The 18,709-nt window shown below is 38.0% G+C and overlaps 1 protein-coding gene across 1 annotated transcript; it reads right to left on the bottom strand.

The window, feature by feature from the left end:
• Positions 1–473: 473 nt before the first annotated feature.
• Positions 474–3,526, bottom strand: LOC110889522 (transmembrane protein 50 homolog). Its single transcript, XM_022137069.2, has 4 exons — positions 3,267–3,526; positions 3,095–3,182; positions 864–1,016; positions 474–702 (listed from the first exon to the last, which is right to left on the bottom strand). Exons 1-4 carry the CDS (start codon positions 3,397–3,399, stop codon positions 669–671), a joined length of 408 nt encoding a protein of 135 aa, XP_021992761.1. The 5' UTR covers positions 3,400–3,526; the 3' UTR covers positions 474–668.
• Positions 3,527–18,709: the final 15,183 nt, after the last annotated feature.

The raw sequence follows: 18,709 nt of genomic DNA, 5'->3' as shown, positions 1-18,709 counted from the left end.
GATTATATAGGATCCCTCTCCCAATTATTTTGCCTGAATATTTATACAATATATAAATTGGGTCACATGACTTCCCGTCCCCCTGAAACTGTTGGTCAAGCTCCGCCAAATGACTCAAAACTACCTACTTATATGGATAAAGTGACAGTTAACACAAGTACAAGAATAACACATCAATTTCATCTTCCACATCTCAGAAGTTACTATTCCTAAGCCTGTATGTGTTAAACCCATTTGACCCATATGGAAAAAAATACAACAATTTGGTTTGGATAATAACGGATTCTTGTAACGCGCTTAGATTAGATTGAAGTGGCTCGTTTTAGAAAAAGAAAAAAAAAAACCAACAACGTTGTTTAGGGTCTAGAAAGTCTATGGCCTTGCGTGATAATCACGTTGTGTCGCAAGGCCATACAAGTCATCTAACTTACATTACGAACCATGTGTTTGATTTAAACGACTCGTGGGGAAGGTATATGAACCCATATGCCCTAATTCGGAATTTTTGTTTGATTTAAACAACATACAGGATAAAACAACAGTAAGTCAAATCACTTTCTCAAAAGGTCTATATCACTATCCCATACCGTTACTTGGATTCATCAACACATTTACACGCATGATTTAACAAATGCGATGAAGCAAAAACCACAACTGACCTCCGCACTTCACTCCGAATGAGACGTCCAATAAACAAGCCCACTGCACGAAAACGCCATATGGACAAAAAAGATTTAGACAAGTGTTCCACATCGGTGGTATTATTATTATTATACTATGATACGCGATTTTTTTATAAAGTTAAACATCTTGCAAGTGCAAACTAAGACAACAAAATCTTTTCAAGGGGAGTGAAGGGTTACCTAATTAACACAAATACACACTGCAAAACACCGGCGGTTCCAGTCCACGCTGAAGGGCCTTCGGGCAAAAGTGCATCTTGTATCAACAACCCTACTGATGCCGCCAATGAGACGAATGACACAACATACGCAAGAAAAAGCCAAAGTTTCAACCTGCAATTTTACACACTAAAGGTGAGATAATTGTACGAAAATCCTAACAGACATAAAGGTAAAGTATCCATAAAATAGACATAACCTAACCGTGTTATATATCTAACATATATACAATATAAAACGTTTGTGGTAGAGGAACGCATTTGCGTTCCCTTAGGCAGATTTACCTTTCTCAGTTTTTTTAGGAAAAATTACAAGTTTTGTCCTTTATTTTTATACCACTTTTCAGACGGTGTCCTTTTTAACGAATGTTGACAGGCGGTGTCCTTTACTAGGTATTTTGTTGCAAGTTTAGTCCTTTACACCCAACCTAGTTAGAAAACTCTGTTAATTGTTGGGTGTAAAGGACTAAACTTGCAACAAAATACCTAGGTAAAGGACTAAACTTGCAACAAAATACCTAGTAAAGGACACCGCCTATCAACAATTAACAGGGTTTTTTAACTGAGTTGGGTGTAAAGGACTAAAATTGCAACAAAACACCTAGTAAAGGACACCGCCTGTCAACATTCGTTAAAAAGGACACCGCCTGAAAAGTGGTATAAAGATAAAGGACAAAACTTGTAATTTTTCCTTTTTTTAAACTATGAGATATGTATCATAAAGAGACAAAGTAGAAAACTTGTAGCGGGATTCAGAAGTTATATGGAAACGACCAAAGTTGATTCGGATAATATGCCCGTTATGAAACTCTTCATTTAATGACATGACATAACTTATCTGTTGAGAAACTCGAAGTTTGGTTGATGGGAGTTACGTTTCGAGTTTCGACAATAGCAGACAAATACAAATTACACTGGTGTGAATTGACAAACTAGATCCAATATAATTGTCATAGGTCGCTTAAGGTTTCACGTTTCGACCCTTAACCACCACCTTATACTTTAAGCTTTTTCCCAATACTATTAACAATCATATGCATTTTAAGTGTCCATTATGCTACCGATTCAGTACAATGTAGATACGGCCATTGATGTGTGGTGTCGAATAATAAATATAGAAAAGAAAATCCATTGTTTCTATATATACGATAAAAGATTATTCTTGTCTACGCATATGAAAACATAAATATTAGCATACTACATCCATGGCTGCAATTTATGTCATATACGCCCTATAATATACAGGTTTTTATTCTCCGCATGATACCCGCTAGCAGATAAAAAAAATCCTACAAGTACCACTTCCTAAAACGAACATCATAACAATCGATAAGGATAGATCACCATCATCGTAATTAGGAATGCATGAGCTCTTTCATAAAAATGTAGACATTTAAAGAATCTAGAATTGCTTTGATATATAAATCATCACACGCCCACATATCGCTACTAAAATACTATCTACGATGTCTACGATGACTGAAGTTCGTTATGCAACAAACATGAAACCATAGTTATTAAAGGCGCTAGGCGCACTCAAGGCGCATAGACCTCGCCTATGGCCTAGGCGCAAGTCGCAAAAAAGCGAGGGCTTGAGGAAAAAAACGTACCATGAAAAGAAACAAAAATTATATTATGTATTAGAAAATTAACAATATTATACAAATAAAATAAACAAAACCTATTATATAACATTTAATATCATCTATTTAGTACAAAAATTTCTAAAATATTAATGTATTGGTGTAGAAAAATAGTTTTCCTTAGATAAAAGTAGAAATCTGGCTGGAATCTTGCCAGAATTTAGAGAATTTGGCCGGAAACTCTCTGGAATCTAGGAATAATCTACGCCGGAATGATCACTATGAAACATCTACCGACCAAAATTACATTGTACAAGACATCAAGCTCCATTTAAAATGTACATAACCGTAGTTCGCTTCCTCCTCCACATTCAAAGAAAATCTAACAAAAAGTATGTGCACTTGAAAAAGATCCTAACTTTGGGCCAAACCCAAACCCTAAAATGCTACCAAAATTAGCAAACAAACTAATAATCAAATCATACAATTAAATCACATAAAGAAGCATCATGAGCAATTACCAACAAAACCCACAAGAGCAATATATGCAATAAAAATCAATTTAACAAAATAACCCATCAACAAAAAAAAAAAAAAAAAAAATACAAACCTCCATTCGCCTTCTTCATAAGGAGAATAATCAATATCATCTCTTCTAACACAATTAAACATCAAAGCAGCCAAAGAAGCAAATATCCCTACAAACAAACATTTAACAATTTACACTTGAAACAAAAACATTTTAACCAATTAATCAAGAAAAAGAAAGAAAGAAGAAGAACCCGGAAGGTAGTGAAGAAAGGAGACTTTAACAGCACTGCAAACGACGGCGTCCACCCAAAACCACCACCCGGCACCGAATACGGCGCCGGCGACACCTGGTCCGAATATCGCCCACAATTCCGACACATCCATTGATCGAGTATTGTTGGGTTTCGAGGATGCGTGTTGTTTCAACTTTTGTATGATACAACACAACACATGAGCGGTGGAGTGGTAAGGGAGGGTGTTGATTTTTAAGGATCCAATTCATGCCCTCCTTGTTTTCTGTTTCACTTGGTGATCTTAAAAAACTAGGTGAATAGGTGGAGATCGCTAGTTTGATCTCTGAACTGAGCGAGTTTTATATTCGTGTCTTCGGGCAAGTGCTCACGGGCTTCGGCCCTAGGTGAGGGTTTTTCCCGGTTCGAAGGCGAGTGTATCCTGATGTGGTGAATTTCGCCAGTATTTCGTTTGGAGAATTCGTTGGCCGTTAAAAAAAAAAGAAAAATAAAATTTGAAAAAAATGTCAAACTAATAAATTACAAACAAGGGACAGGTAAACATGCAACAAACTGCGCCACAGCCCCCTTTTGAATTGCAAAACCGATCGTACTAAAGACGAAACGGCCCTTAAAGGTTGAGAGATTACTATTCATAACCTGTTGGACCCTGTTTAGGAATCCAACGGCCTCTAGAGCTAGAGAACCAAATGTATCAAAAGCGAATGGGATAAATACATATTGATTCTCTAAACAAGCATTCTCATGTTTAGCAAAATTGTGTTTTAATCAACTTTACAAGTATATATATGTGTATGATTACATTTAATATTATGTTTTTTTAGTTATATTCATTTTGGTCATTTTATATATTTTATTAAAAGTTTCAGCTACTCTGCCAAACAGTTAAATATATCTAAAAAGTTATATCTACACCAGCTACTTTTGCCAAACAAACTCCTAATATGATTGGTTAGTCTTACTTTATTAATTAAAATATTGACTTAATCAAATTTCTATTACAAAAATATATTAATAACCTTAAACGACTTCCGAGTCTTGTGACTTCAAATCTGAAAAATAATTTGAAGATTTTTTTTAATTGTGAGCCGGAAAGAGTTTAGTTTTTTTATCCATGTTATATTAAAATTAAAACTTACATATATAAAGAAAACAATGAGCAATAGTAAATCGATAGTAAGTATGTATAAATCTGTATAAACTTCATAAATATATATAAATCAATAAGTAAGTATATGTATACATATATATATATATATATGTATTTTTAATAGAAAAAGACAAATTATTTAATTTGTACCGAATTTCGAATTTGGCTTTGAATCGAATTCAACCTATGAATTTCGAACCGACCCCATGTTACAAAGCTCAAATCAAGGAGAAGGCACATGTTTATTCAGATGAAAACAAGATCAGTACAGCGACAATAATCAACCAGTCATCACAGATTGGCTGGTTGAATCATATGTTGAACAAGATCACAAACAGAGACAATAAGTCCTAATCAATCTCACGTATTTTACTTGTGAGTGACAAGAATCAAAAAGACACAAATGATTGAGAGAAAAATGATGATGCTCGTGTGTCGACAGCAGCAGCACAAGCTCCTTTTAAGGAAAATATAACCCTAGCCAGCTGGAGCCCAAAGGATGACAGCTGGAGCCCAAGTCTTGAGCAGCAGGCCAGCGAAACAGAAGGAGCGGCCCAAGTCAGCGAAACAGGAGGAGCAGCCCAAGTCAGCAAACCCACAAATAAACACAAATAAACAAGGATTAGTTCGAGGAAATAAAAGGGACAATGCACATTTATACTGTTATTTCAACACCCCCCCTCAGTTTAAATGGGCAAACAGATTAATGAGTCCGAGGGACTTACACATTTGAGCATGAGCTGTTGGTAAGAGCCCTTTGGTGAAAAGATCAGCCAGTTGTTGTTCAGTTTTGATGCCTCGAGTCTTGATTTGTCCGGAAGCAATTTTTTCCCGTAAGAAAAACAAGTCAACTTCGAAGTGTTTGGTCTTGTCATGAAACACGGGGTTTGCGGCAATGGATAGAGCAGCGGAGCTATCACAATTAAGGGTGACAGGAATGGAGACATCAACATTCAGTTCACGAAGGATATTGATCAGCCATAGCACTTCACAGGTGGCACTACACATAGAACGATATTCGGCTTCGGCGGACGATCTAGAAACAACACTTTGTTTCTTGCTTTTCCAAGAGACCAAAGATCCCCCAAGATAAATACAGAACCCCGTGACAGACCTGCGACTGTCAGTGCATTTTGCCCAGTCCGAATCGGAAAAGGCTGTAAGGTTAAAAAAAATCAGCTCGTTTAAACATAATGCCAGTACCCGGTGCTCCTTTGTGTAACACCCTTAATAATTTAACATAATTTAAGCTAAATATTTCATGAAATTTTATAAAAATCAGAGTTTACAAAAGCATTCGTGTTTTAAACCATACATACTAATAAATTTTTTTTTTTCGAACATGTTCTAGATAGTGCATAATTCATTTAAAGACAACCCTTACTAGTCAACTAATAACTAGTTAAAAGGATTCAAAACACCATTAACAAAATCTATATGACATGTTTAAAGTTTAGACAAGATCATATTCAGTGCGGAAGCTTCAATTTGCGTGTTCGGTTCTTGACAAAGTGCTTGATCATCATCCGGGAGAGATTCATTCATACCTAGAGTCAAACACTAAAAACCGTTAGTTTTGACTTTAATATATATTGTATAAACAGGTTTTAATAACACAAGTGGCTACAAAATATAAATTTTTGCTGGGTTCCACCGTAATTTACGGTATCACCGTAAATTGATACCGTAAATTACGGTGAACCTGGGAATGTTATGGTTCTGCCGTAAGACAGTAGCAAAACACCGTAACACATTGTTGTCCACCGTAAATTACGGTGGAACCGTAATTTACGGTGGGTTCTGCACATTTGCAATTTGGCTATTTTTCAACTTTAGAAGCTCATAACTCCTTACTCCGTGATCCGATTCAACCAATTCTTATTGCTATGAGTCCGTAATAAAACTTCGGACTTAACCATGTAAATTTTATATTGCGGAAACCGTGATACCCCGAATTGGTTCACGAATTTCCTTATTACCATTATTCGACCCATTAGTGGGAGTGTATAGCACCTCTTTTCATTCTTAAACCCTTTTTAACATATTTACCCAATTACCCGGGCTCACATACTTGGTGTTTTCACGCCAATTCCATGGCTTTGAAATTCCTCTATTGCTATTACATGATTATTCGGAATTCAAGCATTCCGTTTCAAACAATCCTTTTTCCTTTAGCATTATTGTTCGACCCATATCCCGGGTTCTTATACTTAGATTCGCCATTACCAAATCATTAGTATGGTACAATTTATCATTTAACAAGGTATGAGACTTCAAGTCGCAACTCTCGTGACTCCTTTGAAAACATCATTTTGACCCGTTTTGCCAATTAGTGAATACCATCACTTCATTGACTAACCCAACTAAATACCGAGTTCTTATTTTGACCCGTTTGATAGTCGAGTGCACTTCATCACTTTTCGACACATCAAACACATCCTTTACACTACGACATCAACTACATTTCAAACCAAAGCAATTAAATTTAATTCGACGAGACTAAAGTCACGTACCTTCAAAGTACACCTTTTCCGCGGGTATCACCTCCGGCGTGTCCACTTGACGTTCCGGATTCCTTGCCTAAAGAGTCCAATTCGTAAAAGATTAGAACTCTTTTTCATAAGCTTTAACGCATTCATCCGTTTGGGGATGGTAAGCAGTGCTAATGAACAGCTTGGTTCCCATTTGCTCTTGGAAACCACGCCAAAAATCATACGTAAACCGAGTATCTCTGTCAGACACTATGGATATCGGTACTCCATGACGCGTCACAATCTCATTGGTATACACTTCGGACATCTTTTCTGATGTATAAGTCTCCCGAATCGGAATGAAATGTGCACTTTTTGTCAATCGATCCACAACTACCCATATGGCGTCAAAACCACGGCTGGTTTTTGGAAGTTTAGTCAGCAGGTCCATCGTAATTTGTTCCCACTTCCAAACTGGAATGTCTAATGGCTGTAGCTTACCGTATGGTTTTTGATGCTCTGCTTTGACTTGTAAGCAAGTCAGACACTTCTCCATGTACTTCACGATATCTCTTTTCATTCCGGGCCACCAATAATTTTGTTTTAAATCATTATACATCTTGGTCGCCCCCGGATGTATCGAATAACGAGATTTATGGGCTTCGTCAAGTAAAAGTGCTTTGGCTCCACATGTATTGGGAACCCAAATTCTCCCAAATCGAGTTTTTAATCCTTGGTTGCCATTCTCCAAGTCTTTTAACTGCCCTACTATTCTTTCCTTTTTCACATTCTCTTCTTTTATTGCTTCACTTTGAGATTTTTGAATTTGGTCGAGCAATCCCGATGTCACAATTAGTTGCATCGATCGGACTCGAATAGGCGCATAATCTGTCTTTCGGCTTAACGCGTCCGCTACTACATTAGCCTTCTCGGGATGGTAATGTATATCACAATCAAAATCTTTGACCGTCTCCAACCACCGCCTTTGCCTCATATTTAATTCCTTCTGATCGAAGAAATACTTTAGGCTTTTGTGGTCGGTAAAAATAGTGAACTTTACCCCGTACAGATAATGCCTCCATATTTTCAAGGCGAACACCACCGCCGCTAGCTCGAGGTCATGAGTAGGATATCTCTTTTCGTGAGTTTTCAGCTGCCTTGAGGCATAGGCTATAACCTTGCCTCGTTGCATCAGAACGCAGCCAAGTCCCGAATGCGAGGCATCCGAGTAAACTATCATATCATCCGTTCCATCCGGTAATGACAATACCGGTGCTTGTGTCAATTTTTCCTTAAGCGTTTGGAACGCCTTTTCTTGGTCCTCGCCCCACATAAATTTCTCCTCCTTGCGGGTTAGTTTGGTCAGTGGCATGGCGATTTTGGAGAAATCTTGTATGAACCTCCGATAATAACCCGCAAGCCCCAAAAAGCTTCTGATTTCCGAAGGATTCCTCGGTGGATTCCATTTCGCCACGGCTTCTATTTTTGATGGGTCTACTAATATCCCGTTTGCGTTGATGACGTGTCCAAGAAATTGCACCTCTCGCAACCAGAAGGCGCATTTTGAAAATTTTGCATACAACTTTTCCCTTCTGAGCGTCTCCAAGACTTCGTACAAATGTCTTGCGTGTTCCGCTTCGTCCTTTGAGTATATTAAAATGTCGTCGATAAACACTATTACTGACTTATCTAACATGGACTTGCAGACCCGGTTCATGAGGTCCATGAAGGCCGCGGGCGCATTTGTTAACCCAAAGGACATCACCAAGAATTCGTAATGTCCGTATCGCGTACGGAAAGCCGTCTTCGGTATATCTTCCTCCTTGACTCTCAACTGGTGGTACCCCGATCTAAGGTCGATTTTGGAGAACCATTTTGCACCTTGTAATTGATCGAATAAATCGTCAATCCTTGGAAGTGGATATCGATTTTTCACCGTGAGTTTGTTCAACTCGCGGTAATCGATGCACATACGCATACTCCCATCATTTTTCTTAACAAACAACACAGGCGCCCCCACGGTGACACACTCGGGCGAATAAAGCCTTTGTCAAGGAGATCTTGAATTTGAGACATTAACTCTTGCAATTCGGAGGGTGCGAGCCGATACGGTGCCTTGGCCACGGGTTTCGCGCCCGGAATCAATTCGATCCCGAACTCTATCTCCCGTTCCGGCGGTATTCCCGGTAGGTCTTCCGGGAACACATCGGCGTATTCGCGCACTACCGGCACGTCTTCAATCCTTAACGATCCTTTGTTTGGTTCATTTGCGTATATCATGAATGCTCTACATCCGTGCTTCATGAGCTTGTAAGCTTTTATCATCGAGCACATAACCGGTTTTCCTTCCTTCTCACCACGTATGATAATCGATTTCCCACTTGGAGATTTTAGTTTTATCTCCTTGCGGAAACACATGACTTTCGCATTATGTCGGGATAGCCAATCCATTCCGACCACTACTTGGAACTCTCCCATGGACATAGGAATTAAATCTATCGGGTATTCCTCATCATCTATGCTTATCTTACAATCTCGACATATATCACATACAAGGAAACTTTTGTTGTCACCTATTTCTACCTCTAAAGGCATAGGTAATTTTGTTAGTACAAAGGAAGGATGTCGAATAAGTCCATGTGAAATAAAGGACTTATTCGCACCCGTGTCAAATAGCACATGAGCAGGAATTGAATTTATGGCAAATATACCTGAGACCACATCGGGCTCCGTTTTCGCCTCCACTGCCGTTAGCTGGAAAGATCTAGCTTTTGCTTTTGGTGCTTCAGTGTGCGCACTCTTGTCTTCCTTCTTTCCGGACAATTCCGGACACTCGGATTTCTTGTGACCCGGCTGATAGCATTTGTAGCATACCGAAACTTTCCCCGGGCACAATACGGCCGTGTGCCCTGTCTTCCCGCATATAGAACACGGCTTGTCCTTAAACCGGCACTCACCCTTGTGCCCTTTCCCACACACTTTACAGCTTGGCGAGCTACTTTTTCCTTCTTGCTTCTTTGACGAGTCATTCACGCGTGCCTTTTTTGTGGGACTTGGATTAACCACTTGCGTCCTTCTTTCACCCCTCTCAATTTGTTTCTTCAACTCTATCTCTCTTTCCCGAGCGGCGTTGATGATTTCGTTGAGGGTTTCGTATTTTGAGGGAGTCATGAACTCCCGATACTCCGCGCTTAGCATATTATAATAATAATACACCTTCTGCTCTTCGGTCGTCACCAATTCATCACAAAACCTTAATTTGTCAAGAAAAGTTCCTGTGATTTTATCAATGGACTCGCCCTTCTGCCTAAGCTGGATAAATTCCTCTTTGATTCGATTAATAACCGCCTTGGGACTGTGATGTTTAAGGAAGGGTACCTTAAACTCATCCCATGTCATCGCTTTCGCTTCTTCACTACCGATTTCCTTTTTCTTATTATCCCACCAGTCTTTTGCTTGACCTCTCAGTTGACCCGTGCCATACGCCACGAAGTCATTTACATCACAGTGGGTTCTCTCAAATACCCCTTCTATATCACTTAACCACCTTTGACACACTATCGGATCCACTTCTCCGTTGTAGAGTGGTGGTTTGCATGCCATAAATTATTTGTACGAGCAACCCTTACGCTCTACCAATTTCTCCTTGGCTAAACTTGCATTATCCTCCAATTTCTTTATCCTTTCATCCACCACTGATAACACCGTGGTTTGGATTTTATCGATGAAACCCGACAAACTGTTCTCGATTGCTTTTCCTACCTCTTCAGCAATCACTTCTCTCATTTGTTCGGTGACTCTTGGCACCGCTTCGTCATTTCCCTTATCCGTCATCTTTGAAACTGAAATGTTTACATTTAGACGTTAAACATTTCATTTATAACATTGCTTCTTTTGTTTTGGTTTAGTCAAGTTCTCAACTTGCTTTAACCGTTTAAATTTAGTGCACTTCCCGGGTTTAAGTGTGTTAACACACTCTTCCCATGCACTTTAATTTCCTTCTCATTCATATATAAGACATAATTTGTTAACATAATAAGTTAATTCTTACCGGACGATCGATCAAGCTTGAACCGAACACTTTTGTTGACAACCTTAAGCTCTGATACCAACTTGTAACACCCTTAATAATTTAACATAATTTAAGCTAAATATTTCATGAAATTTTATAAAAATCAGAGTTTACAAAAGCATTCGTGTTTTAAACCATACATACTAATAAATTTTTTTTTCCAAACATGTTCTAGATAGTGCATAATTCATTTAAAGACAACCCTTACTAGTCAACTAATAACTAGTTAAAAGGATTCAAAACACCATTAACAAAATCTATATGACATGTTTAAAGTTTAGACAAGATCATATTCAGTGCGGAAGCTTCAATTTGCGTGTTCGGTTCTTGACAAAGTGCTTGATCATCATCCGGGAGAGATTCATTCATACCTAGAGTCAAACACTAAAAACCGTTAGTTTTGACTTTAATATATATTGTATAAACAGGTTTTAATAACACAAGTGGCTACAAAATATAAATTTTTGCTGGGTTCCACCGTAATTTACGGTATCACCGTAAATTGATACCGTAAATTACGGTGAACCTGGGAATGTTATGGTTCTGCCGTAAGACAGTAGCAAAACACCGTAACACATTGTTGTCCACCGTAAATTACGGTGGAACCGTAATTTACGGTGGGTTCTGCACATTTGCAATTTGGCTATTTTTCAACTTTAGAAGCTCATAACTCCTTACTCCGTGATCCGATTCAACCAATTCTTATTGCTATGAGTCCGTAATAAAACTTCGGACTTAACCATGTAAATTTTATATTGCGGAAACCGTGATACCCCGAATTGGTTCACGAATTTCCTTATTACCATTATTCGACCCATTAGTGGGAGTGTATAGCACCTCTTTTCATTCTTAAACCCTTTTTAACATATTTACCCAATTACCCGGGCTCACATACTTGGTGTTTTCACGCCAATTCCATGGCTTTGAAATTCCTCTATTGCTATTACATGATTATTCGGAATTCAAGCATTCCGTTTCAAACAATCCTTTTTCCTTTAGCATTATTGTTCGACCCATATCCCGGGTTCTTATACTTAGATTCGCCATTACCAAATCATTAGTATGGTACAATTTATCATTTAACAAGGTATGAGACTTCAAGTCGCAACTCTCGTGACTCCTTTGAAAACATCATTTTGACCCGTTTTGCCAATTAGTGAATACCATCACTTCATTGACTAACCCAACTAAATACCGAGTTCTTATTTTGACCCGTTTGATAGTCGAGTGCACTTCATCACTTTTCGACACATCAAACACATCCTTTACACTACGACATCAACTACATTTCAAACCAAAGCAATTAAATTTAATTCGACGAGACTAAAGTCACGTACCTTCAAAGTACACCTTTTCCGCGGGTATCACCTCCGGCGTGTCCACTTGACGTTCCGGATTCCTTGCCTAAAGAGTCCAATTCGTAAAAGATTAGAACTCTTTTTCATAAGCTTTAACGCATTCATTCATTACATATGTAAATCTGCGTTTTTAGCAATCTTTAACATTTTAATCCTCATTTAGGCGTTTTATCAAACACCTTGCGGGTCAGATTTTTACATGATCTAAACCAATTTCATAACTTGAATTTATCACTCAAATCAACTTCAATTAGACAATATACACATATTTTAACATCAACAATTTCAAAGATTATCTCACAATTTCAGTTTTTCACTAGAACAAGAGTCTTAGTCCTAGTGTTTATCAAGTTCTACTAACTTACTAATCACCCACTATAGTGATTTTGATTCTTACAACTAACATGCAAGATTTTAACAAGAAATCATCTAGGGTTTGTCCCTAAACTTTACTTTACTTCCAATTTCATGTTTACTACACATAATCAAGCTCTACATCCGATTTTGATCACATACTTGAACTTTGAATCGAACGAAAATGACCTAATTCAACATACCTTAGGATCCCTTTGACAAGGTGATCATGATTTAGTGCTTGAATTTCGATTTCTAACTGATTTGAGGCTCCAATTTGTGGTTTTCTTGCAAATTAGGGTTTGGGTGAAGAAATCCCCTGTCGCCCCTGCTTGTTGATCGACCAGGCACCTCTTGAATGGGGTGTTTGGTTGATTTTTACTACTTTAGTAATTTAAGTTTCCATTTTAGCAATTTTAGTCCCTCCACTCTTATTTAATTTATATTCTTGGCCCTTTTATTCATTCAAGTGTTACTACAAGGCTCTTAACTAACTAGGTTATTTATCCTAGTTAGTTTATTCTTGTTTATTATACATCTTATAATTCTAGTATAAAGTTTTGAAATTTCGGGATGTTACACTTTGAGATACCTTAAAACTTTGAAGGCTATCTTAGTATGAGCTTCAGTGGGTTTGTGCATAAACTGAGACAGATAGTGGACAGAATATGCAATGTCAGGACGAGTATGGGATAGGTAGATGAGTTTACCAATTAATTTTTGATATTGTGTAACGTCCACCGTATTGGTTTCATTTTTTGTTAAGTTGGTTAGAACATGATTTTGTTCAATAGGACAATTAGCAGGTTTGCTTCCACTCATCCCATACTCATTTAGAAGGTCCATGCAGTATTTTCTCTGTGAAAGACACATGCCATCGTTGGTTTTTATGACTTCTATCCCAAGAAAAAATTTAAGTAAACCAAGGTCCTTAATCAGAAACTCAGTTTTTAAAAGGTTTTTGACTTCTTTTATAGTTTCTTCATTGTTCCCAGTGGGAACAATATCATCCACGTAGACCAGTAAGACAATAAAGACATCATTTTTAGACATGATAAACATAGAGTGATCACATTTCGACTGATTAAAGCCAAATTTAAGAAGGGTTTGAACAAGTCTTTCATTCCACATGCGTGGGGCCTGTTTGAGCCCATACAAGGACTTGTTCAATTTGCAAACTTTGTTTTGGTGTTGGACACTTAGACCATCAGGCAGACACATAAAGACTTCTTCCTTAAGCTGCCCATAAAGGAAGGCATTATTGACATCAAGTTGGTACATTGGCCAATTGTGTTGAACAGACAAGCTGATTACACATCTAATAGTAACCATTTTAACCACAGGTGAGAAAGTTTCTTCAAAGTCTATACCCTCTCGTTGATTAAAACCTTTTGCAACGAGCCTAGCCTTAAACCTATCGATCTCACCTGTAGACTTGTATTTGACCTTAAAAACCCATTTACAACCAATGGGTTTTTTACCACTCGGGAGATCAACGATTTCCCACGTATTATTTCGATGAAGAGCTGAAAGCTCTTCATTCATAGCATCTATCCACCGTTTATCCTTGATGGTATCTTTATAGGTGGATGGTTCAATAATTTTATTAACATTAGCAGCCAAGCAAATATTGTCCCTAGGCAAGTTGGAATAATCAACAAACTTATCATAACCATACTTAGCATGACCGACAACAAAGTCATTAAATTTTTTAGGAGCAGTCACAGGTCTAGACGATCTCCTAATAGGTTGAGTACCCTCAGGAAGGTTTGATTCATCATTGCTACTGTTTGACTCAACCGTCACAGGACCAGGTTCAACACTTGTGGACTCATGGCTATTAGACATGCCATCAGACTCTAAGGACTGTTGTGTATCGTTCACAGCAGTTGATTCAACCTCATCACTGTGTTGCTGAGTCGCAACAGGCGAATCAGTGACAGCCTTCTCTTCATCATCGGGATTTCTATCACTTGAAGTTTCAAAGTTGTCAAAGAAATTTAGTTGGTTTAAAAGATTTGCATTGTTTTGAACCGGATGGTTATTTTTGAAAGGAAAAACAGTTTCATAGAAGCTCACATCTCTAGAGAAAATGAACTTCTGTTGGTCTAAGCTCCAGACCTTATATCCCTTTTTAAAGTTTGAATACCCCATGAAAACACATTTTTCAGCACGTTCCTCAAGTTTATCAGAATTGTCTAAAACAGTGAAAAAACAAAGACAACCGAACACTTTCAAGTGATCAAGAGAAGGTTTGAACCCAAACAACATTTCATACGGAGAACTACCATGCAGCACAGAAGAAGGAAGCCTGTTAATTAAGTATGAAGCAGTGAGCACACATTCAGACCAGTATTTAAGAGGGACTTTTGACTGAAATAATAAAGCTCTTGCAACGTTCAGCAGGTGTCTATGCTTTCTCTCCACAACACCATTTTGTTGTGGGGTATATGTGCATGAGGTTTGATGTATGATACCTTTAGTTTTAACAAATTCAGTCATTTGAGAGTTAATGAATTCTGTACCATTATCACTCCTAAAGGCCTTAATGTTGACTTCGAATTGGGTTTTGACAAGGTTGTAAAAACTCTGTATATTTTCAAAAACTTCTGATTTGGACTTCATTAAATAGACCCATACTGATCTGGTAAAGTCATCAACTGTGGTGAGGAAAAATTTGTACCCTTCTATGCTAGTAACCTTGTATGGACCCCAAACATCCAAGTGTACCAGATCTCCCACTTTGGTTGACCTGTGGTCACTTAGAGGGAAAGGTACCCTGTGTTGTTTGGCCTTGTGACAAATGTCACAAGGGTTTGTGTTACTAGTCTCAGAATTGATTTGTAGAATTTTTAAAACTTGTTCAGCAGGGTGACCCAGTCTCGAGTGCCAGAGCTTTATTTTTTCAGTCCTACTCAAGCAAGAGAAATTAGGTCCTAGAGAATTACCACAGAAATATAAACCCTCAGTTTGTTTACCAGTCACCAGGGTTTTCTTTGAGCATAAATCCTGAATATAGCAAGAGTTTTCATCAAATATTACTCTAAGTTTGTTATCTTTAGCTAGCTTATGCACAGAAATGAGGTTCACATAGTACTCAGGCACCACAAACACATCTTTCAAAATCACAGAATCTGATAGCTTAAGACATCCAATCTTAGTAACTTTAGCATCTGTCCCATTGGGATGCTTAATAGTTATGTTATATTCAGTAACATCCACTAAGTTAAACATGTTTTCACTGGTCATAACCATATGTTGGTTTGCACCAGAGTCAATAATCCAATTTAGATTTTGGGTTGTAGAGCCTATAGAGTTAAAACAGAAAAGATTTTTGAAATTTGAGAGGGAGTTAAAGCACTTACCCCCTACATTGGACTTATTAGTATCATCTGTTTCATTCAGCAACCCTAGCAACTTGGAGAACTGATCAGCAGACAGAGTATTCAAGGAACTAGCACCTTTATTACACACAGGGTTATTCATAGATGGACCATTATTATTATTAGAAAAACTATTAGACTTAGACCATTGACCATTTTGGTTAGGTTTTTGTCTATAATTTGAAGGGTAGCCATGCAGCTCAAAACATTTGTCAACAGTATGCCCAACTTTATTGCAATGAGTGCATTTGAGATTAGGATTAGGGCCTTTGTTAAACCTTTTCTTGTTATCATTAAAATTACTTGACTTAGCAGCAAATCCTACATTAGGGATTTTTGACCCACTATTGGATCCTCTATGAGATTCCTCTCTAGAAATGATAGAGAAGGCAGTTTTGATAGTTGGGAGAGGATCCCTAGTTAACAGATTGGTCCTTACGGGTTGATAAATATCATCTAGGCCCATTAAGAATTGCATAAGTTTGATTAACTGATTGAACTCATTGAATCTAGTGGAGGCATTGCAAGTACAAGAGGGCAATTGTAGCATAGCATCAAATTGTTTCCACATAGTATTGATTTTATGATAATATTCAGCCACACTTGAACCATTTTGACTGACAGAGTTAATTTTCTGGTACAAGCTAAACACAACAGACCCATCAACTTTATCATAGGTGTCCTTTAAATCATCCCAGACCTCTGAAGCAAGTTTCGAATAGACTTGACCCACATATAATTCATCAGATACAGAATTCAAAATCCAGGTGAGAACATAGAATTACATCGATCCCACTGGCTAGCCAAAACATCATTGTCTTTAGACTTAGTACATGTTCCATTAATGAAGCCCAATTTATTTTTAGCCATTAGAGCAAGTTTCATAGCATTAGACCAGACCACATAATTCTCGGTTCCTTTTAATTTTAAGCTAACAATTGTGAGACCACTAGAGTCACTAGCATGGAGATATAGTGGGTCACTAGCATCTAACTTGCTAATCAAGGTCACAACAGATTCAGTTTTATCAGGCATAATGGCAAGATAATGAAACACAGAACAGAACAGTCAAACAAGCAGATAAGCAGATAAGATGCCAACCAGTTAAGCAAACAGACAGCCAAACAGAGACCGGCGAAGCCTGGACAGAGGTCCGATCAGAGGTTCGTCACTCAAGGTGCCTCCGCAGACAATAACCAGGGAGCCACAACACAACAGACCAAACCAGACGCAAATGCAACAGAGTGAACCCTCTCTATGTCCCAAAAATCAAACCGGTCTTGCCTAAAACCCGGTATCAAAATGCCTAGACACCAGACACAATGATGCAAACAAAAGTAAAAGGAGAAGGGAAGGAACGATCTCACAGTGGGTGCAAGCTAAAGGGATCAGGTCTGTAACCTTCACTTAGGGTTACAGATACTGATCAGAGAGCCGGAAACAGATCCTGTTGGTTTGCCCTAAAAAGTGACCAACGAGGATCTTCTTCACTATCCAGAGGAGAAACCACAGATTAGGGTTTCAGATGTAGCACCGTCACAGTCACCAACCGTAAGCTCCAAACCCTAGAAATTAGGGTTTCACACACCAAGATCAACGCCGTAACCACTAAGCCAGAAAGCACTCCGAAAACAGTGACCAATCCACAGCGTACCGGAGAAAACCCTAGATCGGACACGGAGAAGGCAGAAGGAGCTTTGAAATGCAGCGGAAAGGATCACCAGAGCCCGAATCAACCTTGGGGCTCTGATACCATGTTACAAAGCTCAAATCAAGGAGAAGGCACAGGTTTATTCAGATGAAAACAAGATCAGTACAGCGACAATAATCAACCAGTCATCACAGATTGGCTGGTTGAATCATATGTTGAACAAGATCACAAACAGAGACAATAAGTCCTAATCAATCTCACGTATTTTACTTGTGAGTGACAAGAATCAAAAAGACACAAATGATTGAGAGAAAGATGATGATGCTCGTGTGTCGACAGCAGCAGCACAAGCTCCTTTTAAGGAGAATATAACCCTAGCCAGCTGGAGCCCAAAGGATGACAGCTGGAGCCCAAGTCTTGAGCAGCAGGCCAGCGAAACAGAAGGAGCGGCCCAAGTCAGCGAAACAGGAGGAGCAGCCCAAGTCAGCAAACCCACAAATAAACACAAATAAACAATGATTAGTTCGAGGAAATAAAAGGGACAATGCACATTTATACTGTTATTTCAACACCCCATTATTCAAAATCGCATTATGTAATTTTTGTTTTTATTGTTATTAAATATACATTTATGTTTTTATTTAGTTTATACATGTACTAGCTTACAACCCCGTGTATAACACGGGTTGAATGACGAAAAATGCAAATTGTAAACTTGTATATAATCCTTATTAATGAAATGACTTATTTAGATAAAATAGTAAAACAAAAGAACAGTCATATTTTCGCTATTCAAAATACTTTTCTAAGTTTTCACTTCTCTTTTGAGATACTACCATTCATTTTATTATATGTCTTAAAAAGGAGTAACACTAAAAAAATAAAAAAAAAAGAATAATGATCATAAAATTATTAGTATTTTTAAAAAATAATTATAAGTTATGAGGTTATGGTAAACGAATTGTAATTAAATTCTACTATGTATATTAATGACATAATGAATA

This window comes from Helianthus annuus, chromosome 11 (genome assembly GCF_002127325.2).
Source record: "Helianthus annuus cultivar XRQ/B chromosome 11, HanXRQr2.0-SUNRISE, whole genome shotgun sequence".
NCBI classification, from domain to species: Eukaryota; Viridiplantae; Streptophyta; class Magnoliopsida; order Asterales; family Asteraceae; genus Helianthus; species Helianthus annuus.
The sequence above is the reverse complement of the archived record's forward strand: the minus strand, read 5'-3'. Positions and strand labels throughout refer to the sequence as shown.

What these genes read in the sequence shown, in the direction of transcription:
- LOC110889522 (XM_022137069.2), bottom strand. Translation starts at nt 3,399, where the DNA reads ATGGATGTGTCGGAATTGTGGGCGATATTCGGACCAGGTGTCGCCGGC. An exon ending in CTTTCTTCACTACCTTCCGG is followed by an intron (nt 3,183 to 3,266) that starts GTTCTTCTTCTT and finishes GTTTGTTTGTAG; the next exon opens with GGATATTTGCTTCTTTGGCT. An exon ending in TGTGTATTTGTGTTAATTAG is followed by an intron (nt 703 to 863) that starts GTAACCCTTCAC and finishes GTTTTCGTGCAG; the next exon opens with TGGGCTTGTTTATTGGACGT.